This window comes from Diadema antillarum, unplaced genomic scaffold (genome assembly GCF_040938485.1).
Source record: "Diadema antillarum isolate AM-2024a unplaced genomic scaffold, OU_Dant_1.0 seq00000620_RagTag, whole genome shotgun sequence".
NCBI classification, from domain to species: Eukaryota; Metazoa; Echinodermata; class Echinoidea; order Diadematoida; family Diadematidae; genus Diadema; species Diadema antillarum.
Window position 1 is genome coordinate 1,913,966 of NW_027271543.1, and position 27,422 is coordinate 1,941,387.

Genomic DNA, 27,422 nt, shown 5'->3' on the forward strand with positions numbered 1-27,422 from the left:
TCACATAAAGCAAACGGAATCGAAATCGGGTTAGAAATGGCGAAGGAGTAGCATTTTGTAGCAAAATGTACAATATAGGTCAAAAAATCAAGGTCAAAGGTCAAAGAAGTCAAAGGTCAAAATTCTGTGTAGAAGTTTTGAAGCCCTCACCTAGTGCCATCACATAAAGCAAACGGAATCGAAATCGGGTTAGAAATGGCGAAGGAGTAGCATTTTGTAGCAAAATGTACAATATAGGTCAAAGGTCAAGGTCAAAGGTCACGACTGAAATTCTGTGTAGAAGTTTCAAAGCTCCCATGTAGTGCTATCATATAAAGCAAACAGAATCAAAATTGGCTCATAAATGACAGAGAAGTAGCAAATTGAAGATTTTGATCACACACGGACGCACACACGGACACACGGACGGACGGACGGACGGACGGACACACGGATACACACACGTACGGAGCCCGTTTCATAGTCCCCTGCTCGAACTCGTTCGGCGGGGACAAAAATTCAACATACACTTGTATTTCAATTTTTTTCGTATAACAAAAGAACAATTGACTTCTCTCTTTCAGAAGGCAGGGGGAATAATATTACCCTTAACATACGTCAGTAGCAAGTCGAAGAAATGTGCACTTTAGCAAAAAGTAAAGTTTTGTGAAATTCTCTTTTATTTTCCTTATATAGTTGTACGCATGTGACATCATACACTGTAGTAGTCTTCTCTTCCAGCAGTGACTTCGCCGATACTAAAAATATTCGTAACTTTTGAACGGATTGTCCAATTTTCCTCAAACTTTCACTGATGTGGTCTACTAATATTGCTGCATTCTCTCAATTCTCATGTATATGAAGGTGGACTTGTACTTTAACTCGGAGAGGAGCAAGTCATGCACCATATCCACTCTGATAATGCTTTTATTTTGAACTGCCTACTCACAGGTGGGATAAACCCAAGGTACTCTATACATAAATTTCATGGATCTTGTATTGCTAGGAATGGAGGTACACTAGTAGCTGATTTAGATGAGTATATCATCAAAATAGTCTCTCAAAAGAAATCCAGAAATGCTTGCAAGTGTTGGTTTCACTGATTTTCTCTTCTCTACTCTCTCATCACACAAAAAAGACCCTCCCCATACACACACAAAAGAAAAAAGGTTAAAGAAAAAGGGAATACCTCAAATTTATTTTTGGCTTTTTGTGTAAATGCAAGTGAAGCAAGCACATAATATTTTTGTCTTCTTGAACACAGGTCATATGGCAGCTTTTCTTACTTCTGCCAATAAAAGTAAAGCATTGGATGGGAGTAAGATCGATTTAAATGTCAGTCTCAAAGGAAATAATTAGTTTTAAACTAAATGATCATGGATGTATTCCAGGAGTTTCATGAAATTCACTGATTGTGACCAGCTTTCCTTTTAAGTTTTGGATGACTATAGCTGAATGGTGTCAGAAGGCTTGAAGAATAGTATTGAGAAAATTTAACTGAAAGACTTGGTAACGGAAAGGCAGAAACAGAAAAACGGAGGAAAACTGACTGAATGGGATAGGAGGGAAAGAGGGGTTTGACAAGGACCTTTGGAGAAGAGTGTAAAGAAGGCAAAGATTGTCTTAAAGGGCACCACATTCCTTCAGGATGGTAACAAGCTGCCCGCTATTCTGAAGGTCCTTGACCTCAGTTCCTCCTCCAACGCAATTTCCTCCGATGAACACACGAGGGACCTATCAGAGAAGAAATTGGAGAAAAAGAAAGAAAGAAAACACCTTTATGACCATGCAATGCTTCATAGATAGAAGTAGCACGCATGATAGGAACTTTCTGTTGACATTTCAGTACAGACGTACCACGTCTAGTCAATTTCAATCAATAGTGTGGAATAATTTACACATTCTTATAAAACTGTGATAAATGTCAGAAGTTACAATTAAAAACACATTAACAAAATGTACAGTACTCTCCGCGTAATCGGGTATCGCTTAAACGGGTACTCCGTTTTATTGGGTAGCAATTTCAAAATCAGTTCCAATGCAAATTAAAATTACCTGATAATCGGGTTGCCCCTCCGCATAAACGGGTTGATAATTTTCTTCTTATCTAATTTCTATCCACATTTTATAGCAGATATGACACTTTAAGAAATCATGAATGTCAAATTTTCCACGGCTAATCGAATTCTCTGCTTAATCTGCAAAGAAGACCGATAATTTGGGGACTGATTAAACATGAGCATCAAATACATGTACTGGTACACCTTGTACCGATTTGACACAAGTAAACAAACATTACAAATGTAGCTGGCACTCACAACCCCTGATTCTCCCATGAACAAACTTGAAACAACAGTCATCAATATACTGACTCATTGTATTAACCTAGCTCAATCACTTCTGGTTCGAGAGAAAATCTGTAAAGATTCCTTACAGGAGGGGGGTTGGGCATGGTGACCATTTGATCGAATTGAGATTCTATCCCTCTAGCGATGCGTATGTACCTGCCAAGTTTGGTGAAAATTTGTTACAGGGTTTTCAAGAAAAAGATGAAAATGTACAATTTCAGTCCAAATTTAGGCCCCCCTGGGGCCTCCAGGTGGGGCATGGTGCCCATTTGATGGGAATGACATTCTTTCCCCCTAGGGACGCTACCTGCCAACTTTGGTGAAAATTCATAATGGCATTTTCAAGAAAAAGATGAAAATGTACAATTTGGGCCCCATTAGGACCCCTCCCACCCCCCTCCCCTGATTCCCAAGGGGGGCACCCCTGATTCCGCCATGAACAAACTTGAAACTACAGTCATCAATGTACTAATTCATGGTATTAACTTAGCTCTATCACTTCTGGTTCTAGAGAAGAAGATTTTTTTAAGATTCCTTAATTTTATTTTATTTTATTTTTTTTTTTTTTGGGGGGGGGGGAGGGTTGGGCCCCTCTGGGGGCCCCCAACGGGGGGGGGGGGGGGGGGGGGGGGGTATGGTGCCCACTTGAACAAATTGAGATCCTATCCCCCTAGGGATGCTACCTGCCAAGTTTGGTGAAAATCGGTCAAGGGGTTCTCAAGAAGAAGATGAAAATGTAAAAAGTTTGTACGCACGCCGGACGCCGGACGAAGAGCGATCGCAATAGCTCACTGAAGGCTCAGGTGAGCTAAAAACTGGCATTGTTCAATGCAAGAAACACATGTGTGCATATACACATACATGTACACGAAAGAACATACTTACAGATGTATACAACAATGATACATGTACATGTAGGCAATGCACACAAAAGTTGGGTGACCTGTCTATAGCAGTCACCTGTCTGTAACGGCCATTCTTTTCGTCTCTCTTGGGTGACTGCTATAGACAGGTTTGACAGTACATGTAGGGTTGGGGGTACCACGTATCGTCACCCTATGGATCTGTAGCTTGTTTATTCTAATAATATAACACAAATCTGCCTAATTCTTACCTCAAATATGCCATAAATACTGCAGTTTTGAATGTCGTGACCGTCTCGTTGATTATGAATCTCCGTTTTAAAATAGTGCAATTTTAGTGCGTGCGTTCCGTTTTCTTCGCGCAGCTAAAAAGGGAACCTTGCGATCGGCACCCCCTCCCCTCCATAGGTATACACGTGAATTTCACAGCATAGGTAACACACGTGAATTTCACAGGCCATAGGTAATACACGTGAATTTCACAGCCATGCGTCGTTACTGAGCGGATGTGTAATTTTTAGCTTGGTTTGTTTGAGTTTGATTTTTGTTTCTTCGTTTTTATTGTCTTTATAGCTAATGACACTTAATCCCGTGCGTACCTTTTCGTTCTATACGCAAACAGCCATGATACGCAGGGTGCCGATGTAACCGGGGGGCCAAACGCTAAAAACAGAGGTCGAGTTGCACTCTCTCTACAAACTAAGTAGACCATGCTTATTTTCAATTTTTTATTGTAACAAACAACATTCCACTGGTCTACCTCAAAAAATTTGTTGCGAAAGCCTCCAAATCCAAGATGGCGTCCAAGATGGCCGCCATATTTACTGAATTTGTTATTTGAAAGATAAAATTTGATTGAAACATCAGACTTCAACAAATTTGATGTCATATGAAAGAGAATAAAATTTTCTACAAGTTGATACCATTTTTGTGGGTTATTGTGATAACTGGATTGAGATTTTAAGGAAAAAACACTCATTTTTTGATAGTTTTCTGAAAAAAGGAAAATCATGAAAATGCTTGATTTCGCATAAATCAGAGAAAGAATGAAGAATTATCTTGAAACGTTTCAAGAATTTTGTTTGACATATAATTAATATTTGGAGAAAATTAGGGGTCAGTGCCATTTTTGGTTCAGGAGTTATAATGTCTCAAACTTGAAAACTCACTATGTAAAAATGGCCACTTTAGTTGTGACCAAGACCTTGTTGGTCATAAAAAAGTCTGTGCGCGCCAAGACTACTACACGCACCACTGGCACTGGCGCTCGAAGCAGTGCCTGTGTGGTGCGTGTAGTAGTCTTGGCAAATGCAGACTTTTTCTTTGACAAACAAGGGTTTGTACCTGCAAACTAACTTTTCATACCAAGTGGTAGCTCAGGTGATACTGATCGCTATTATTTCAAAGTAGATTGTTCTGAAGCAGATGAGATGAAGCCAAAAAAAATTTTCAAATAGAGGTAGTAGCTTGAAACTTGGCACCAATCTTGTTATAGATAGTTTAAGACAGAATTTAGATCAACCGCTCAAAAAAAAAAAAAAAATCAAGATGACAGCCATCAAAGTTGACATAGTGCATTGCGCCAAATTAAATGTATTATTTCGATTTTGATACAATTTTGTATGTTGCGCTATCTTAAACCGTCTTAGGTTTTTATGGACACATTTTTAACAGTGATATTCTACTCTCCGAAAAAGAAAAAACAAATCGAGTGGAAGTTTTTTACTTTTGATGTGAGGAGTGAATAACAGAAAACGGTGAATTTAGAGTGAAATTGGAGTGACTTTTGAGTGAAAATGTTCATTTTCACTCATTTTAGAGTGACCTTAGGCAGGGCCCCACACTAACTTTTATTTCTGGTGGCCCAAAGGCAAATATCCGACCTTTTTCGGTGGCCCGATCAGGCCACCAAATTCTTCATTTCTGACATTTTGGTGGCCCGACGTGCGTAACGGTTTGTGGTGGCCCTGGGCCACCGGACCACCGTTAGTGTCGAGCCCTGCCTTTTATAGGGATCACTCGTCACTCTTCGAGTGATCCCCGAGGTCGCTCTAGAATGAATGAAAATGAACATTTCACTCTCGAGTGATCCTGATATCTATATTATGGGAAAGCATCTACCAATGGCATAAGTTCAGATCAATTGTGACACTATAACCCACATGAAATCAGCCTAAAAACAATGTAAGAAAAATTTGATAACAGTAAATACAGTTTCAGCATGCTTATTTGTAAATGTGAATATACAGCACGAATAATCAATTTGGACAATATTATTCGAACAATATACTGAAAAAGTAATTTCGCACAACACATTTAAGAGCAAAGTTGAGAAATTGCCGCCATGTCAGATTTTTTTTTTTTTTTTTTTTTTTTGGGGGGGGGGATTCGGATCAGAAGGGCTTTCAAGGACATCTGCGGATCAGACTGTCATTATTACACATATTATACCATCATCATTCACGTTTCTACAACAGCAGAGTAACATACAAGTAAAAAAGCATATCTTTGATACAGAAGCATTTCTTTTTTATCAAAGATTGGGCCTTACCCAAACACCGGAATGAGCTCCACCCCCCCCCCCCCCCAAAAAAAAAGACCCTCAATATGGTTTACACTAGTACAATATCGTTCGGATGTATAGAAACATGTAATAGACAGCAATATAAGAAGATTGAACAAAATATATCAAATTATAAGTTATAAGTTGAGATTTAACTTTCACGCAACACACTAAATGTAAACTAGTTTTAGGAATTAAGTAAAGCTGGGTTTTTGTTTTATGTGCACTAATGATAAATAATGCCTTGAACGACAACCTCGATTAATTACCGCCATCTTGAATTTTGTGTGGATACTATTTTTATCGCTAAATATTACACATTGGCAAAATTTGTGCCAAATTCCAAGCTCCTATCTCTTTTTGGAAAATACTTTCTGTTCAATCTTATCTGCCTCAGAACAATCTGCTATGATGAAATGCTACAGTAATAGCGACCAGCGTCACCTTGGCATGAAAAGTTAGTTGCAGGTACTTGCAAGTCACTAGACCATAACAATATTACATGTGACCATGTAAACACATTGTATGCAAAATTTATAATGCATAAATATAATTTTTTTGAGTTTTAGATGTTAACTTGTCAACAGTGTATGATATTGCCCATAATTCCAGAAATATGAATTATGTCTCAATCTCAGTAAATCTCATTCTCAATCGCAGGTTTCAAAACAATTCTTCAGTTCTTCTTTGATAAATATTAAATCATGCATTTTTACATTTCTTCCTTTTTTCAAAACAATACAAAAATATGTATTCCCCCCCCCCAAAAAAAAAGAGAAGCAAACAACACCCCCCCCCCCCAATTTATCACAATACACAGCTAAAGTGGTATCAACTTTTAGGAAGTTTTGCTCTCCTTCATATGACATCAGATTTGTTGCAATCCAATGTCTCTATCAAATTTTATGTTTGAAATGTTAAATTCAATAAAAATGGCGGCCCTATTGGACCGCATCTGTACTTTGGAGGTTTTTGCAACAAATCTACTGAGGTGTACTTATGGAACATTGCTTAGTATACCTAATATCATGTATGGTCTTGTTTATAGAGAGAGTGGAACTCGAAAAATAAGCACGATCTTGGATTTGACCCTCTGTGACGTCTTTGGGAACAGATGCATGCAAATATATATTATGTGAAATTGGATTTCAAGTTTTAGACATTATAACTCCTGAAGCATATACAATACTGACCCCTAATTTTCTCGAAATATTGATTATATTATGGGAAAGATGTTAAAGGGAAGCAGTCCTGAGATTTTCACTGTACTGATAATTAAGAAGAGTAAAAAATATAAACTTTCACCAATTTATACGCTTGGACATCAAAAATTGTCTCTGTACGCGATTTTTGAAAAATAATTCCTGCAAGCGATCGTGAAAGAGCCGGCAAAAAGATGCTACGTAGTGCATGCCCTACTCACCAAGTTGACAGCTGTGCCTCTAAAAACCAATTTACGTGTTCAAATGATTAGTTGCAATTTTATCATATAATGTGAAAGTTTGTGGTGTTATAATTTTAAACAAAATATTTCAAGCTTAGATACATATAATTTACGAAAAATTAATATTGTAAACATAAATTTATATGTATTTTTAAACCAAATATACCATGAACTTGACATCAAATAGGCACGGTCGTTTTCTAGCTTCCGTCCGTGTTGCATACTTCTTAGCGTAGAAACCACTCTCGCGCGCAAATCCTTACCATACCAATGTATACATACACAGTACACTCGACTCCGTCCAGTCGATTTTGGCATTCAAACCGGAGATAACCTGTGCATGAGAGAGTCGAATTCTTCAAAGAAAATATTGTTTGTATCTCAATATTTCTGTAAGTAGTCAGATAATCGCCTTTCCTCGAAAAAAAAAATATGACGTGAGCCGGGAAGGGTAAACACAGGGGTCGTAGGGATATGATTTCGCTCCACTTTGACGTGCATGTCCAGTCGGCACTGGCAGCAGCTAGCTCAGTGGCACTGTACTGCAGTCCAACCCCGGCTGCAGGCCCACGGTAAATTAAACATAGCTAGCCACTTTACTTACCTCTCTACGCTTTTTTCCCTCGGTTCTCTTCGAAGTCGATGCTCGAGGTGTTTCTGTTTTATAACTCATGTGAGCAAATGGTCAGGATTGCATCTGGTTTCAGGAATTTTCTCGGTTTATAACCGAGGGCCACAGCCTGCCGGTCCATGTAAAAACATCGCTTCACAAATTGTCCACGCACAGGTAGGTCACAACACGATTTCGAGATTTTGTAGGCCCTAAGTTTCTTATGTTCGGCATCGTTGTACCGATATTTCAGAGCCATACAGCTCACCTTTCACGATACTTTTGTTGGTCTGGGACGGAAAAAAGGATTTTCCTGGGAAATTTTCTGCACGATTCGAGCAAAACTACTGATGTAAGATAGCCTGACCAGACGACGCTGAATGCGGTCGCCCCTGTAGTGTACTAGCAGGCCTGTGTAGTATCGTTTCTACCTACAAATATGTACACTGTGTACGGTACTATAGAACATGCATGAGCGGCGACAGGTAGGGCTGCAGCTGCGCTTGAGACTGGAAAAGTGCGAAGGGCAAACCGCGTACGGGGTGCGTACGCGTATCTACCGTAGATCTATCATCTAGTTGTACCGTCCACACGTGCGAATATAATACACAATACATACACACACACACACAAACACACACACACACACAACGTAGAAACAATGTCAAATACGAGTCGGAGTAGCCACCGACGTCTTCATGCATCCGGGTAAACTAGGGAGCGTACGGATAACGAGCAGAACACGGCTGGGAAGAGTTGTGCATCGACGACGTATGACTCTCCGCCAAGACTTGCTCATTAGCATATTCACCATGCAGAGTCACACTTTTTCAACCAAAATGTACGAGCTTATTTGGTGATTTTAAAGTTTGTTTTTGGTGAAAGTAGTTCACTGGAGGTACCAACAACAACATATTTTTTTAAATTTCGTGAGGACTGTGTCCCTTTAATTTCTGCATGGTTTTCATAAACATTTTTAATTTTATTTTTTTTACTTTTTAGAGAAATATTCATGGTGCATTCTGAAAAAAATGTCTCCATAAAAACCTAAGATGGTTTGAAATACCATTAAAATGTTCAGAATATATAAAAACCATATAAATAGACAGCAAAACAGACAAAAATTGTATCAAAATCGAAATGATACATTTACTTTGGCGCAATACACTATGTCAGCTTTGATGGCCTGCAATTTTGAATTTTTTGAGTGATTGATCCAAATTTTGTTTTAAACTTTCTATAGTAAGGTTAGTGTTTCAAGCTTGTACCTCTATTTGAAAGATATATTTTGCTTCATCTCATCTGCTTCAGAACAATCTACTTTGAAACAATAGCAATCAGCGTCACCTGAGCTACCACTTGGTATGAAAAGTTAGTTTGCAGGCACAAACCCTTGTTTGTCAAAGAAAAAGTCTGCGTTTGCCAAGACTACTACACGCACCACTGGCACTGCTACGAGCGCCAGTGCCAGTGGTGCGTATAGTAGTCTTGGCGCGCGCAGGCTTTTTTTACGACCAACAAGGTCTTGTCACAACTAAAGTGGCCATTTTTACATAGTGAGTTTTCAAGTTTGAGACATTATAACTCCTGAACCGAAAATGGTACTGACCCCTAATTTTCTCCAAATATTAATTATACGTCAAACAAAATTCTTGAAACGTTTCAAGATAATCCTTCAGTTTTTCTGTGATTTATGCTGAATCAAGCATTTTCATGATTTTCCTTTTTTCAGAAAAATATAAAAAAATGAGTGTTTTTTTCCTTAAAATCTCAATCCAATTATCACAATAAACCACAAGAATGGTATCAACTTGTAGAAAATTTTATTCTCTTTCATATGACATCAAATTTGTTGAAGTCTGATGTTTCAATCAAATTTTATCTTTCAAATAACAAATTCAGTAAATATGGCGGCCATCTTGGACGCCATCTTGGATTTGGAGGCCTTCGCAACAAATTTTTTGAGGTAGACCAGTGGAATGTTGTTTGTTACAATAAAAACTTGAAAATAAGCATGGTCTACTTAGTTTGTAGAGAGAGTGCAACTCACTCGTTAAGTAAGCGACTTTTTGGGGTTTGGCCCTCCGGTTAATGGGAAGGTGCCCTGCCGATAGGTGGTGCCCCAACCATACATCTGATACGGTCACTCCAATTCTGCTCAACAATCAGACAACCAAACTCACTCTCAGGCATGTACACCAAGTAAGCTATGTGCTATGGACACCTGCCTAATTGCCGATTTTGGCAAATGTCTGTTTGCATTCTTGCAGGTGGATGTGTAGTTGTGTAATTCTAACTCACTGCCAGAATAACAATGAGGGAATATATGAACATCTGGCCAGTGAAAAATCAATGCACTACTCTCGACCAATGAGATTGCAGAGTTTTCATAACCCTTTCTAGAACATTCTCCTGTCATCTACAATGTAGGGGTCTCACATTGTATAATTTCAGAAGGTATGTAGTGTACTGAAGTTTTGTGCAACTTGAGTGCCTGCTTCATTGTAGAAAACAGACACTTGCTATAATATAGGTTGCATTTCTGTCAACTACTATTTGTTCAGAAGGCATTGGTTTCAATGTGAACTGGATATATGTATATACTATGACTTATATGACTTTAAACCCATTACAACATTACACTTTTCATAGATAGAAAAATCTGTTTGTCCAAAGGTTTTGGTTTTAAGCCATATATATATATATTTTTTTTTAAAATTTTTTTTTTAATTATCTTATTTATATATTTTGTAATGTTTATGGCTCTCCTCCATAGACATAGGATACAATGTAAGAGGAGATTCCATGAAGCCAAACTTACCTTGCATCTGTATCTATAAAGCAACTCGCCATGAAGGAATTCAAAGATACTGGATATTGGTACTGTATAGGACCTATGTGTAGTCTTGACATACATTTAGCACTGATGCAAATACCGAGTGTATATGACACATCTAAAAGTAGATGATGACACTGCGGCATATACAAGGATGAATTCTCACATTATGTTTATCGTTAATACAGTGTCTGTTTTGTTTGTTTGTTTGTTTGTTTTTTTTTTTTTACATTCTACAGGTGTGAGACACAACACAAGACGTGTGCAGGTACTCTCTTTCCTGTATCTACAGATTAGAGATCATGTGCATATATAACAGGGAATAATTTTCCTGGTATCGCACTGCAGTTTGCTATGCATTTTTACACCACTGCTACACAAACTAACTTTTGTATCAGTTTTCTTCCATACAAGTGTGCAGGATGCTATTTTGAAATATTGTTTATCAGCTGAAATTGCTAATAAAATTTGAGTTGGAAAATTATTCCCTGCAGTGTGACTGTGAAAATTGTATGTTTACAAATTTAGCACATCATTCTCCTCTTCCTCACTTTCTATACATACAATGTATTGACCGATTCGGGTTCGTTGAGGGCAGCAGACATTTTACGGCACAGGGCGCAGCCATAGTGGGTGTATCAGCCGACCCCCCCCTGCTCTCCCCCACCCCCGGGCAACATGTTTATCACGCACTTGTAACAAAGGTTCGCGCACTAGCAAGCATTCGCGCACTCAGTACGAGACGCCTATTGGCTAAAGCAGTTTTTCATTCTGCGCGCGTGCTAATGTAGGGAGAGGGGTGGGGGAGTGCGGAGGGGGGGTCGGCTGATACACCCACTATGGCTGCGCCCATGCCAAAAATACACATAGCGCGTCACAGAATCGGTCAATAGGCCTAATGCATACAATGTACATCATCTCTTTCATTAAATACACGGAGCTGTAAGCATCTGCCATGATCATGATGTATGTGAAGTTTACAGTAAATAATAGAGCAAGCACCACATAAAATCTGCAGCACAGTTGACTTACTGTCCTGGCACCAGTGATCTCAAAAAGAATGTCCTGGATCTGGGCACCCATGGAGTGTTCATCCAGCTCAATGAGTTTGTAATTTTCCAGGCCTGCATCCTTCAGTGCACTTTTGGCCATGGTGCAAAAAGGGCAATATGTCTTGGAAAAGACTACAACCTGATGGACAAAAAAGGGAAAAAATGAGAAGAAATTAATGTTAATTCACAAGCACAGTACATTGTATCAAACAAAGCTGTCATACTTCTCTCTCATTCTCTTTCCCTTTTCCAAACAATGGCAAATACATGTTCTGGACGTGTAAGCTACAGTCATAATACACTGTACAGCAACACTCATTTCATCATGCAAATGATGCACAGGTTCGAGTGCGTCAGTAAGACTACAAGAGCAAAGACTTATGGTATTACTATGTGCATTTCAAGGTATCTGGATTTGTTTAACCCATGAGGCACAGCCTATCCATCCCAGTAAGAAAAGCCCTGAATCTATTCTGCAGGATTCTTTGGAAGTCGCCTTCTAAAGATGCTAGCGGAAGCATCATCCTTAAAAATTGGCACAAATAAAAACTGCTACTAGGTCTACGTGTAACAAGTTTGCAAGAACCATCACAGAGTGGAAGAAAACATTGCCATCAGTAGACCGATGGTATCTGTCTCTTCACAGTGGGCTTCTTATTCAACGTTAGGACATGTATCCATTCTGACCATACATGTCCCAACATCAGATAAGAAGCCCACCGTGAAGAGACAGATACCATCACTAGGCATCAGTCTATGCCATCAGCAGTCACAGGCATTACAAACGAGGATAGACCTACTTTTGTTCCTACTTTCAAAACAGAACAAGTCAGAAGTCCTCCAGTCCACTACATTCAAGAATACACCAACAAGGCACAACAGACTGTCCTGAACTAGCTGTAAAATTTATAACTTGAACAAAAAAACTTCTCTCTCTGTGCCACCAACATCAGCTCACCCCTTTTCCACTCCAGTTGGCCCTAACCCCAGAGCGCTCCTTGTACACAGTTATACTGTGGGAGCATTCAGGCTGGTCGCAGTTAATAGGTTGGCCCCTGCCCCACACAGGGGTGTTTGAAAAAGACGATGTAACGCTACAGTGCCCAGAATCTAATTTCTATCCAAACGGCTTACGTCAGTTCGGGAAACCCACTCACAAGGGGGGCCCCTCCTTATAAGTAACCCGTCCCCCTTATAAGTAACCCCGTCCCCCTTATAAGTAACCCCCGGGGTACCCCTTATAAGGAGTCTCCACGCTTTTTTGCAATGCAACGCGAAAATGAAAGGACTGCGGCAATTCGCTTGATTATGTCCATAAAGCTTCACAAGTTTCCTAGTTACTCACGAAATTTGAGCAAAATCGGTTTGAGGCATCATATCTAAAATCATGGATTTAAATGCGATGTCAAACGACCCATGCGAATGCTGAAATGCGAGCGATTACTGGCGTGAGTGTCGCCAGGCGCGGCGGCGCGGCAATGCTTGAGTGCAGACGTGGCGACTGAGTACGGAGACTTTCGTTCATTCAGCATGGGCCACCTGAATGAACGAAAGTCTCCGTACTCAGTCGCCACGTCTGCACTCAAGCATTGCCGCGCCGCCGCGCCTGGCGACACTCACGCCAGTAATCGCTCGCATTTCAGCATTCGCATGGGTCGTTTGACATCGTATTTAAATCCATGATTTTAGATATGATGCCTCAAACCGATTTTGCTCAAATTTCGTGAGTAACTAGGAAACTTGTGAAGCTTTATGGACATAATCAAGCGAATTGCCGCAGTCCTTTCATTTTCGCGTTGCATTGCAAAAAAAGCGTGGAGACTCCTTATAAGGGGTGCCCCGGGGGTTACTTATAAGGGGGACGGGGTTACTTATAAGGGGGACGGGTTACTTAAATATAAGGAGGGGCCCCCCTTGTGAGTGGGTTTCCCGAACTGACGTGTAGATCTACAGTACATATCCAAAAGGAGAAAAATGTCTTTGTTTCTATCGTATCACACTCACAGGCACAGCATTTCTTCTTTTTCTTTTCTTAAATAATCTTCAAATCAAGAAAATATTCTATGCAGCCTGTCACGAGGATGACAGCATCTTATTCATAATAAAAATAGGAATCTATAACTGGAATAGAAAAAGCCAATTGGCAATACAATAGAGTCTAAATGCTTAACACCATTAACATCGTGACAAACATTGCAATTTTTTCTCTGAACTCTGTTATCTGTATTGACCGACAAGTATGTCCAATTCCGTGAAAAACTTCTCATTTATAGTAATGACATTTGCTGGGTCAGTTTTAACTGACCCAGCAAATGTCAAAACTATATTAACGTTATAATCGATAATGAGAAGTTTTTCGCAGAATTTACCTAGACATAAACTTTTGTCGGTAAAAACTCTGTAGTCTGTGATCCCCATCTTACATCTACTCTAATTTCTAGATCACGACCTCGCAAAGTATACGACTACCCAGGGTGGTCCACGAGGGGGTTCCAGCATGTCGCTGCAACATTAATTCTTGTGCAACATCTTCAAAACTAAAAGCCAGCAGCATGTTCATTCGCGTCAAACGTGCAGCCACAACTGCCGTCTGCGACCAGCAGCCCGAACCCATCATCTGTGCCCCGGGCGACGCAGGGTTGGGGCAGCCACTGATTGACTTCCACCACTGCTAGCACTAGTTCAACTAGATTTTTCTGGGCTTCTGCTAGAACACTTGTCCCATATTACATGTACTTTCTTACCTTATTGTCGCGTATTTCTGCTTCAACGAATTTCTTTGACATTTTGAACGATTCTCGAGCTGCCTAATATATCAGCTAAAGAGCGTGCAACTACACAAGTGGAGTTCTTTCACGGGACGGACGTAGCGAAATGCGTAACGAACCAATTGCAATAACGCTCTGTACGTACGTACACACGTACACATCACAGCTCAGAACGTGGACATGTCGACAGGCATCGCTTGAACATCAACAGTACAGCTACGTAGACCCAACGTTGAGGTCGTGTTTACCGGGCTGATGGCTGATCCTGTGCAATCAATCTTACAATGTCATGCAATTTTTTCGTTATACAGGAAAATATTGCACAGTCACCACACCTCCGGGGTCGTCAATACGGGGTCATGACATGAATTACCTTGCAAGGCTCTAGGGGGCAAAGTCTTCTTTTATTATAAAAATGTGATTATTGATAAAGATAGCATTTTTTGTTGTTGTTGCAAATGCCAATTGGGAAGAAGGAACCCTTGTCATCTAAGGGATACTTGCAGGAGGTCGTTTGTTGGTTTGATTTTGTTGGGTTTATTTTCCCACAGTTCTGGTGAGGCCGGGTTTCATTTTTTTTTTCTTTAGAATTCCTTGAAAATACACTGAAATTAAATCTTACAAATAACACTTTAGGTCTATATCTTGCACTGTCACCCAACATCAGAGAATACATGTATTCCCAGTGAAACAGAGCCAATCACTGAGTAAGCCTAAACAAAATGAGCTTGCCCATAGAATGCAGACCTATTAGTTTTCCTGTTCTCTAAATTGTTTCGATTCTATCCGAAGCACATCTTGATGGAGGTGATGATGAATTTTGTTAGGGTTGGAATTATAATAACAAGGATTTTAAGGCATTTTTTCTTCCTTTTTCCTCTTTATGACCTGAATCAGCGCCGCGTGCACAGGAAAAGCGATGCCCATAAGAGCAAACTGGTTTTGTTACAAGACTGGTTGTTATACAGCGAGACCATTCATTTTATTCATCATGGAGTCATGTTATACGAAAAAGAATGAAAGTGCGTTTATTCAACATTTCACAATAATACACTGTACCTACATGCGCTGGAAAAAAAGAAAGCTAAAATCATCAGAATATAGAAAGTACAAAAAAGACTGTCAATAAACATTAAAAATAATGCGCTTCACGCAGCGGAAATTAGGCCTTTTACTGTAATTGATGAAAGATACAGATGAAGAGATGAAACCATTATCGTCTGAGTTGATTTATGACTGAACATAATATGCCTAACAGTGCTCTTTAAGTTCAAGTCGACGTTAACAAAGAGAGGCGAAAGGAAACTGGAATTAAAACTACGCATAGGCCTAAATATGATTGCTGTGACACTTCAAACTTTCACAATGTCATGTTTCTATAAGAAACACCGACATTGACCAAATGTAATCAGATACTGTGAAAATTTAATATGCAAATTACATGCGATGATAGTCATCTCCTCTCAAACTTTGTTTTCAGCTTGTATAAATACAAAATATGAAGATTATTATTATTATGTTCTAGTGGATATTAGCACCAACCCCCTCCCCATAAACGCCATCAGCTTTGTTAAAATTTCACAACTCAATCATTGAATGATTAGGGCCTAACCAATACTGTAACTTTTTTTTTCCCCATTGCAAATGTACAGAGAACAATTTCTCCGCAGTGTATCCTAACAACGGGAAATATTGTGAGGCGCTGACAGCCATCACCTCATCTAAGAATGTGCAAATGCGGATGTGACAGAATCACTAATTGCCTATATCAACATCCATGTTTCATGAAAACACTGAACTGCGACGTTTAATAACTAGGCTACTTACCTAACTTTTTGCTAAGGGGGGGGGGGGGAGGGGTTGGGGGAATGACCCAATTGACGATGGGTCATGACAAAACAAAATAGTCTTCACACTTTGTTTGCTGCCATTTCTCTCTCTCAAAATGGAATGGCAAGCAAAAACAAAACACAACAAAAAACAAAACAAAACAAAAGTAAAGAAAAGGGAATCCAAGGGGGTTTAAACTGCACGTCTAAGCTGTCCCCCTCCCCCCCCCCGCCCCCATAGATCCGTCACTGCTCTCTATCAGATTGTGATGCAAAATTTAATTTTTTTTTTTTTTTTTTTAACACTATATCCGAATGTGATGAAACTGTGATAGTTTTATTTTCTTTTTGGCAGGAGGAATCCAATACTCGTAACCGTCCGCGAAAATAATGTACGTCCGAAGACTGTAGTGTAGAGATCGAATACTAAGTACAGTGCTCAACCAATGACCTACGTGTGCTCAACGCACAAGCGCACGTTTACATTCACCAATCCACAGGTGATTCCGGTGATTCCCGGTTAGTCTTATTTTCCAAGTACTAATATAATTTTAATCTACACTTTTGAATTGAATATCTTTAAAATTGAAAAAAAGTCATGTCAATGATAAAAATATAGCAAAAATGTGTATTGTTATAGGGAGAAATTAAAGCATGGGTGAGTTTGGCTGATATGGGACTAACAAATAAATTGTTGGCGTACATTCTAAGACTATATAGCAAAAGCTTAGCTCAACCATGGAGCTACACTAACACTATGAAGATGGATCAATTATTTAATTGTCAAAAGAAAACAGTCCTTTCCAATTTATCCAAGTTTTGTAATTATATAATGACACATGTTTAGATTATTAGTATTTTTTATCCTTTTTGCAAATACTACATGCCTTTTTTACAGGCTGTGCCTTCTTTACAATTGATTTGTAACTTATTTGTCTTTTCATTCTCTCCTCCTTTTTTCTTCCCCTCTCTACTTCTTCTTCTTCTCGTCCATATTTCCTTCCTTCTTGTTCACTTAGCGTATGAATTCATTTCCATATGTCTTTGTGTGTTTTCTTTTTTTTCTTCTTTTTTTCCTGAACCAAAAGTCACTCGTATATCTTTTGTTAATTCACCAGTCTTGTGTCCTTCTCACTCTCCCTCTTCATCTCCATATATCCCTTCTTTCTCTCTCCTCTCTCTCTCTCTCTCTCTCGTCATATTTCCCTTTCTTTGTTTTTTTTCACTATATATCGTGTATATTTTGTATATTTCTGTACATTTTTTTTTTCTTTTCATCAATCGCATTTCATTCTTATTTTGTTTGTTATAGTTGTTTTGTACACTTTTCAGAGTTATTTGCAATTATTATTTATTGATATTATAATGTGCTATATGTTTTTCATTGGACTCCGATACCCAGAGTTTGGGTTGTGAGTAAATAAACTTTCAACTTTCAACTTTCAACTTACTCTCTGTTAGTATCTCTGTTAGTAGCTCCATGGCTCAACCATGGAGTTTCGTTTGTAGCTAGCTCCATGGCTCAACATACGGATCCTGTATGAGCATGAGATGCGGTTCGGTGAACCTGCATCATGCAGCCGCCGAGCAGCCCGCCGCGCCCAGCTAGCAGCAGCTGAGCTGAGGATGAGCTAGATGGCCAGGCTTGTGGTGGAGCTGAGACGTGCGCAGGGGATCTGCTAGTGCTGGTGGTGAGGCTTGAGTACAGTACATTACAGTTCCTCAAAATGTGCGATGAAAAGAAAACCCCCATCGCTTACCTGACGAGGATTGAGAAGATTTCTTCATGTCACAGGCTACACAGGTATAGAGGTTACTTAGTGCCATAGTCTAGACTATTTTACGTGGTATTTTACTTGATAATTTGATATTACCGTACAGACACAGCAGTGACAGGGTCGCTGTGCAGAATTGCAAAAGTCGCGCCGCCCTACGTACGGCTTCTACGTCTGTTGGACTACCATCACATCATCACATCACATCACATCTGATACGGAAGTAGATTCTAGAGGACTGGATCCTGTAGTATTCCGGTCTCAACATAATATAATCATCTTCTTGTTGCTTTATGTGCGTTGAGGAGCAGAGGTTTTAAATTTTTCCCCCCTCCAATGTCTGTCTAATAAATCTTTGAAATTATTAATCGAGGAAGCTTCAACAACATTAGCAGGCAATCTGTTCCAGTCGGCAACTACTCTCTGGCTGAAAAATGTACTTCTCAGTTCTATTCTTGAACGTTTGGTGAAGAGCTTGTATCTATGACCTCTTGTTGATGAGTGGATGGCTGGTTCGAAAAACATGTCACCAGAAATCCCCAACTTTCCATTGAGCAATTTATAAACGGTAATCATGTCGCCTCTTCGTCTCCTGTAGTATAATGAGTGTAGGTTGAGTAAATTTCCAGGCGTTGTTCATATGACAAACATTTGAGTTCAGGAATCATACGAGTGGCTCTTCTCTGCACTCTTTCAACTTTGTCAGAGTCCATTTTATATCTCAAGTGCCATAAAATGTTGCCTTACTCCAAATGAGGTCGAACCAAAGATACAAACAAAATAGGAAGTATTTCCGTCGTCATTTGTGAGAATGTCCTGTGTATAATCCAGTGGCGTAGCTAGGGAATACGGCGCCCGGGGCAAGCGCGAAAATTGCGCCCCTAATTTCTGAAAAAGTGTTCAACCCCAACCTCATCCCGGTAGGGACTTTAAACAAAGTCCACATGATATGCTTTTTCAAACACTTAAAAGGGGTCTTTTGCTCCAAGGGTGATTTAAATGTAATGAATTTTGATAAATTTTGGCGAGCGAGCGCAGCGAGCGAGCCGAAAATTTTTGTATTTCAGCTTACAAAACATGGAATTCTTGTCTTTTTTGCGAATCAAATCTTACAATTCTAATCAAGATATAGTGACGGCCTTATAGATAACGATTTATACCAACAAACTGCATGAGGAATTTAAAAAGTACTCTAATTTAGTACGCGCGAGTTAGCCGAAATTTGTATAGTTCCACGTCTTCATCACATTTTGTTCTTATCTCTTTTTTCTTTTTTTTTGGATAAATTTTGGCGAGAGAGCGCAGCGAGCGAGCCGAAAATTTTTGTATTTCAGCTTACAAAACATGGAATTCTTGTCTTTTTTGCGAATCAAATCTTACAATTCTAATCAAGATATAGTGACAGCCTTATAGATAACGATTTATACCAACAAGCTGCATGAGGAATTTAAAAAGTACTCTAATTTAGTCCCACGAGTTAGCCGAAATTTATATATTTCCACGTCTTCATCACATTTTGTTCTTATCTCTTTTTTCTTTTTCTTTTTTGATAAATTTTGGCGAGAGAGCGCAGCGAGCGAGCCGAAAATTTTTGTATTTCAGCTTACAAAACATGGAATTCTTGCCATTTTTTGCTTATTAAATCTTACAATTCTACTCAAGATATAGGGACGACCTTATAGATAACGATTCATACCAACAAACTGAGGACTTATAATACTAGTACTCTAAATTAGTACGAGCGAGTGAGCCGAAATTTGTATATTTCCGCGTCATCATTACGTTTTGTTCTTATCTTTTTTGATTTGTTTTTTTTGCGCCCCCCCATGCTCGAAACCGTTAGCGTCCTCTCTTGATCCAATTGGCGATCGCTTCAGAACGAATGAAATTGCAGCCGCTGCTCCGTGTAACATTAAATTTCCTGCTTAATATGAAATGACATGTGTGAACACAAAAGACATTGTCATTTTGTCCGCATCATCGTCACGTTTTGTTCTTATCTTCTTCTCTCCTTTTTTTTTTTTTGATAAATTTTGGCGAGTGAGCGCAGCGAGCGAGCCGAAAATGTTTGTATTTCAGCTTACAAAACATTGAATTCTTGTCATTTTTGCTTATTGAATCTTACAATTCTAATCAAGATATAGTGACGGCCTTATAGATAACGATTTATACCAACAAACTGTGGACTTGAAAAAAATACTCTAAATTGTACGAGCGAGTGAGCCGAAATTTGTATATTTCCGCGTCATCATTACTTTTTGTTCTTATCATGCTTGATTTTTTGCGCCCCCCCTCTGTATGTTCGAAACCGTTGGCGCCTTCTTTTGATCCAATTGGCGATCGCTTCAGAACGAAAGAAATTGCAGCCGCTGCTCCATGAAACATTTTGCCTGCTAAATATAAAATGACATGTGTGAACACAAAAGACATTGTCATTTTGTCCGCATCATCATCACGTTTTGTTCTTACCTTCTTTATTTATATAAATTTTGGCGAGCGAATGCAGCGAGCGAGCCGAAAATTTTTGTATTTCAGCTGACAGAACATGGAATTCTTGTGTGAACACAATAAACATTGTTATTTTGTCCGCTTCATCATCATGTTTTGTTTTTTTCTTGTTTGATTTGGTTTTCTGCCCCCCCCCCCCTTCCGGGCGAGTTTTTTTTTTTTTCTTCTTCTTCTTCTTCTTCTTCTTCTTCGTTTTTTTTTTCTTTTTCTTCTTCTTCTTTTTTTCTTTTTTTTTTCGTTTTTGCGCCCCCAAGGAGTGGCACCAGGGGCACGTGCCCCCCTTGCCCCCCCCCCCCCCCCAGATACGCCACTGGTATAATCCCAAGTGTTTGATTTGGACAGCTGCTGAGACATGTTGATGGAGATTTAATTCTTCATCTATTATAACGCCAAGGTCCTTTTTCCTGCTTGGTTGCTTCCAACTCTACACTATTCATTCTGTAGTTTTCCCTGTGTGGGTTATTTTTTCCAATATGAAGAATCTTACATTTACTAACGTTGAAATCAAGTTGCCATCTTTTACTCCATTCATCAGCATGAGTTAGGTCTGTTTGAAGCGATTCCTGTTTTGAGGCTGTACTGACATCGCCGATGATTTTGGTGTCGTCGGCAAACGTAAATACTGAGTTATTCATTATATTCGGCAAATCATTTATAAAAATAACAAAATATGCCGCAAAAAACACCGCACGATAAAGGTTTTGGCATTGACAAGCACGCCGAACTGAGTGATACGAAGAGGCTAGAAAGCTTCGCCTAGCCCACCATCCTGCACCGGGGGAGAAAATGTACCAGTAGGTGCCTACATGTACTGTATATTCCAAAGTAGCTGGTGGCACTGGCCAGTGTTTAATATGCCGACACCTGTCTCAACAGACTGTATGTCTTTACTCTGAAGTTACCTCAATTAATAATTTCAAAGATTTATTGGATAGTCATTAGATGGAGTGGGGAGAAATTCAAAACCTCTGTCTGGCTGCTCCTCAACGCACATAAAGCAACAAAGTTGAAGTTAATTCTATTATTTTGAGACCGGAATACTACACGACCAGTCCTCTACTCTACTTCCATATCAGATGTGATGTGATTAGTGGTCTCTGGAGACGAAACACAGCAGGGTATTCATTCCACAGTATAGATATAGATTACATTTATCAGAACATGAGCTCTACACTTTCAGGGTGAACGTCTTGAGTGCACAGTTGCCGTCATTTGAACGATGAGTGCAGTCTTCACACTGGTATTGGTAATTTAAAAATATAATGATAATACTAGTAAAGTTTCATGGCAATCCTCGGCCTCAGAGTGCTGAATTTAGAAGCCTAAAATAATTCATCCCCCTAAAATCTAGGAATAAACGATTGCCAGAATTACTCGAAAACTAGACAGAAATATCCATCTGTTCTTTAATACATGTTTATATCTTTTTTTCTTTTTACTTTGATGGTTCTCCACTGTGACTAGAAAGGAGAGAGATTCTGATTCTGAAGCCAGACGTAGTCTCTGCAGAACATCATCCCCAACGATAAATTTGTTTACAGACTGATCTTTTGGTCTACAAAGACCTTGGCCCCTCGGGGTACAGGCCTAAAATACTGATACAGTATAGTAAACTCAGCTCCGTGTCATCTTTGGCAAATTCATTACCGATAACACTACTGGAAATGAATGCATATCACGTCTTTGATACCTGTACTGCAGTAGCTAGTAGTAGATCCTAGAGGCATGCACATGTATTTGCTATCAAAGAAGTTTGTATTACTGTTTTTTTTCCTTCGAAATATCTTAACTGTGCAATTCTGCAAACTCATTTTATTTCTTGTTTCATAAGGATATGATTAGAAAATGTAAATCACAAAATCAGCAATGTTTGCAACCAGATCACGCTGGTACTACAATATCATTCAACCTGGTGAACTTGTTCATTATTGGCACAGAGACTCCAACCCTAAGCACCTTCTGATCGGGAGATTCTCCCGCCTGAATCCCCTAGCAAACGGGAGACTCGAACTTGATGTGCGCGAAGCACACATCACGAGCACGAAGTTCCTTGCAATCTAGGGTTCTAAATGCTCTATCATGCTATCTAAGGGTTATTTTTCAACATGCAATGAAATTAAGTAAGAAATCATTTCAAGCGGGAGAAATTAAATCTCAAGCGGGAGAACGGGAGATTCTGCAAAAATGGGCTTTCGGCGAGAGATCTCCCGTCGAAAGCAGGAGAGTTGGAGTCTCTGTTGGCATTGCGTACACAGTATTTATGTGTCAGTGTTGGCTGCACTGGTCACATTACTTATGGCTATAAAGGTGACATCATCTCACCTTGTGAGCATCTTCAGACATCTAACCTGTGATTATGCACCATGTTCATCATCATTTTCATGAACAAAAAACGTGGAAGTGCATTAGTTTTAAATACTTGTATGGATTCAACTTACTGTCCTCTGCAAGTTTGTATGCATCTTTTCTTCCAAAAAAGTGTGAAGAATAGTGTGGAATTAAAAGATGAATGCATTACCTTCCTCAAAACTTCCTTCAGTACTATTTAGCAATCAATTATATCAGTTATTAAATGACCCACTTCATGTAATGGCAGTTTACCAAGTCATTTAAATTTCAATGTGGTGACATGTATAATGTAGTGCCTTTTTCTTGTTAATAACCAAGTAATTACTAATATTTAGTGCAAATTGCCTGGAGATTCGCTTTCAGTTTGTACTATCAGAGAGCATGGTCATACTTTCTGTTCATATTTTTGTGTACACTTTGTCTCTCATGACAGCCCAGCTCTCAGTGATGAAGAGAATACTGCGCTGTATGGAAAGTGCAATAACCTACATGGGCATGGACACAATTATACAGGTGTGTAGAACTTTGCCTGAATAGGTGGGGCTTTGCATAGAATGTCATGTGGGACCCCAGCAATTTCCTTTGGCATTAAAATGGCATATGTTTGGGTTATGTCTATTGGTATGTACCACGATCTGCTATCCTGAAATAACAGATACCAGTAAACCGAGTAAGTGCCATTCAAGAGAGATAGCCATATGTTCCTTGTAACAAAAAAATAATACGCTATTTCTGTAAACAGTGAATCATATAATTACTGTATGTATACAGACATTTTACCTTGTACATGTCAGTAGAATTTTTTCCCCCGTTTTTTTGTTGTTGATGTTGACTGACTAAATTTTTCCTGAAGTATGATATACATTAATTCTAGATACATTAACCTGATGGTCTCTATACTGTAGTAATCTCAAAAGTTATTTCAGTTCTTAGTATACTATTGATTCCTCATTAAAGTAAAGGACTAAATTTGCAGTTTTGGAGAGTAAATTGTGTATACTGTAAAATCAGTAGAGCTCTGATTGGGAAGTTTACCGGTAGTCTTGCTTCAGTGTGTGTAGAGACCTGTCTAAGAAGTTGTAAGTCTGTGATATACGATGTAAAACCCCATACCTGCATACACGTGACATTTTATTTCTTGATAGAGTTGTGAAACTGTTTTTGGATTCAAGGGAATACTTCCTTTGTGTTATTATTTTCATATCTGAATAGATGATGTGTTTGTGTTACTATTCATGGTCTGTATAAATGTAACGTCCACTTCTACGGTGCCACTTCTACTGTGCCATGTAGTAGATTCTTGATTAGATTTCTTACTACAGTGTACGGGAAACCACACTTTCATTGCCAAGAACTTATTATCATACATCCATGCAATGTACGTGATGTGTGTTTCTGGCAATTATGAATGCAGTCATTTGAAGAAATCTTTTTCATTTGTTTTGAATATGTCTGTGATTTGTTCTTTTTTTTTTTCATTTTCAGTTGAAGTGACTTTGCGAGGAAAGGTAAGGAAGCATCATCTATATTCTGTTTTTCATGATGACAATTTATAAAGAACTACAATGTATCTTTAGATAAAAAACAAAAACACAAACTTAAGGTGCTTGAACATGCTGCAAGCAAGCACAAGAATGTTTTTATTACTTGCAGAATGATTCCAGTCAAATACATAATTGTTACCAGGGGGAAGTGCGGATGTTGTATCCATTTAATTTTGGGGAGGTGGTTACATAAAGGTTTGATATTGATGAAGATAAGATTTTCCTCATTGCATTCAAGAGGCCCCTTATCAAAGACACTGAAATACTTATGCTGATGTGATAATACACAGCTGTAAGAATGTGATAAGGTTTATTCTCATGATCACATAGAAATCCATTTTCCTTTCCTGTGTTGTTTTTCATATGTTGATTATCTTCTTAATTTCTTTTTTTTTTTCCCCAGGTAGACCCAGTGACTGGAATGGTAATTAACATTGCGGATTTGAAGGAGTACATGAAGGTGAGGAGTTAATGACAAATTTACCAACACTGCAGGGCCGGCGCTGCATTTTTAAAAGTGTGGTGTGTGTGTTGGGGGGTTCAGTTTATATATATCTGGTGCCGCTTATGGGTTTCTTTAGCTGACGAGCAAAAAAACAAACAAAAAACGACCCTATGTATTCCTAAGTATTATGCAAAAAAAAAAAGTGGGTTGGGGGTGCTGGCCCTGCACTTTACCATAGGACTTCGTAATTGACTCAAAGCACTTATCTTATGTTGTGTGCTGTCTAGAATGTTTCTTTTTGAAATGATAACTGGGAAAACAATCATTTTTGGGGGGGTTAAAAGTCTAGCTGAATGTTTTTTTTTTTTCTTATTGGTTCAGATATATGTTAAGTGAGGCTTCCTTACAATATTTTAGAACTATATTAGTATAATATCTTGTTCTTCTGAAGAATGAAAGTTTATTCCATGCAGTAGCCACTTTGGGGAAACTTTATTAGAAATTAGAACTTACTTTTCAACATATAATTTTCTTTTGAAGATTGTATGAGAATACAAAGCTTAAATTCCTGTGTAAGTTGTAGATAAGTGTTTTTTGACAGTTTTTGGTAAATTCTTTAACTGAGAGATGGTAGAAACACTATAAAATGTCATTTGAATTCAGTGTAGTATGTCATTTCCTTTTTCAGTCAAACCTGATATTCTGCTCCTCTTACAGTGTGTGTAAATTTTGCTCTATTTTTACAGGTTGGATTCATAGACCTCTTGGACCACAAGAATTTGGACAAGGATGTGGAGTACTTTAAGACAAAAGTCAGCACAGTGGAGAACATTGCCTGCTTCATCTGGGAACGCATGTCCCTGTGTCTACCTGATCCCACTCTGCTCCATGAGATCAAAGTTCACGAGACAGACAAAAACATTGCTGTGTACCGAGGGGAGTGATGGAAGACTGTGGAAGTGCTTCTGCGCTTGGAGAGGGGCAAAAAAACCCCACAAAAACAATCATTCCTCTCTTTGGATTTTCTTGTCATGCTGCCAAATTGTGCTAAATGTGATAAGTTGTGAAATGCTGGCCTGTGGTCATAAATGGTTACTGTATGGACAGAGAGATTTTTAGTCTCTGTGCTGTGTATGGAGAGATTGTTATGTAGATTGACTGAATACACGTAATCCTTTGACTTATTGACTTGACCTCCTGTGCCTCAGTGAAAAGGGATGCAATGTCCCTTTGGCATTGGCATTATCCTTTTTCACTTTTCCATTGGTCTGATTTTTTGGCCCATACTTGTGACAGAATTATTCTAGTGTTACCAGCAGTACTATTCATGGGATCCATTGACAAACACCTGATAAAGAGTCTGAATGTCACTGGTTTCAAATTGCTCAAATTCTTCTGACCTTAGCATTACTATAAGATTTGATTGGTCTTACATCATTTCCTAAAACCTACAACCATAAACAGTACTAATGTGTGGACAACTCCTGTACACATTTATTTATTTTTTTTATTCCTTTGCCACAAAGTGGTGGGTGGAGGCATTACGGTTTTAAGGTTGTCCGTCTGTAAATCCATAGTCAATTGTGTGAATGACGTAACTTTAGAACCGTTCGAAGCATCCAAACTTTTTGGGTCATAGGAGGGAAAGGTCAAATGAAAATACAAAAATTTTACCTGTTTTCCATGTTTTGAAAGTAGCTCACAGTATTATCATGGAAATTGCTATTTGTGACTGTGCATCACAAAACCAACAAAAAGTCGCACCCCTTGATTTTATGTGAGGACTCAAAAAAGGTGAAAGGGGTCAACCAAGGCAATTTTTAGTTTTCAATATTTTCTAGAAGAGCTTTTCTTCTTCTACATAAGTTAGGGATCACAAAATAAATGGGAAAGTGGGTTCCAGCAGTTTTTGTACAACCTTTTTTGATAGAGTATAGTGTGATCAGGTATGACTTAGAGGCCCAATTTTCATTTCTTTAAAATCCTTTGCATACTCTTCACTTTCGACTCTAAGAACTTTTGAAAGGATAATGCTACTGCTTTGAAAGTTAGCATTAATCATGAATGGAATGTGTTCATAGAGCATGCTTAATTTCAGCTTAATCTGATAATCTCTTCATTGTTGTTGCTGCGGTGGTTTACAACCTGTTTTTTGGTCCCATTCATCCCACAGCTAGCACAGCTTTGTAAAGATTAAAGTGCTTGAATGGATCTTGTACTTCAGAGCCTCTTTTCTTAATTCACACTTTTCCAGAATGTGGGCTTTCTTTCCAATATTTATATACAGGTTAGGAGAGTCCCTTTGAAGCCTGCTCTTTCAGAATCTGCCCATAACTAAAAATCCATGTCTGGCGACTTTTTTGTTGGTTTTTGTGGTGCAGGGTCACATACTGTATGATTACCAAGTAATGATTATTTGCCAATCGTTTAAGATTGACGTCTCACATTAGCAATATATGCACTTTAGACCTATTGAAAAGATACTGCGATACGACGGAGGCATACTAGT

At 38.8% G+C, this 27,422-nt stretch overlaps 2 protein-coding genes across 2 annotated transcripts; one reads left to right on the forward strand and one right to left on the reverse strand.

The window, feature by feature from the left end:
- Positions 1–225: 225 nt before the first annotated feature.
- On the reverse strand, positions 226–14,556 carry LOC139736043 (uncharacterized). Its single transcript, XM_071646788.1, has 3 exons — positions 14,440–14,556; positions 11,676–11,834; positions 226–1,713 (listed from the first exon to the last, which is right to left on the reverse strand). Exons 1-3 carry the CDS (start codon positions 14,479–14,481, stop codon positions 1,603–1,605), a joined length of 312 nt encoding a protein of 103 aa, XP_071502889.1. The 5' UTR covers positions 14,482–14,556; the 3' UTR covers positions 226–1,602.
- A 3,437-nt stretch (positions 14,557–17,993) lies between these two features.
- Positions 17,994–25,889, forward strand: LOC139736086 (6-pyruvoyl tetrahydrobiopterin synthase-like). The gene is made up of 5 exons (XM_071646835.1): positions 17,994–18,096; positions 23,358–23,437; positions 24,410–24,432; positions 24,872–24,928; positions 25,660–25,889. The coding sequence occupies exons 1-5, from the start codon at positions 18,020–18,022 to the stop codon at positions 25,855–25,857; spliced, it is 435 nt and encodes a 144-aa protein (XP_071502936.1). The 5' UTR covers positions 17,994–18,019; the 3' UTR covers positions 25,858–25,889.
- Positions 25,890–27,422: the final 1,533 nt, after the last annotated feature.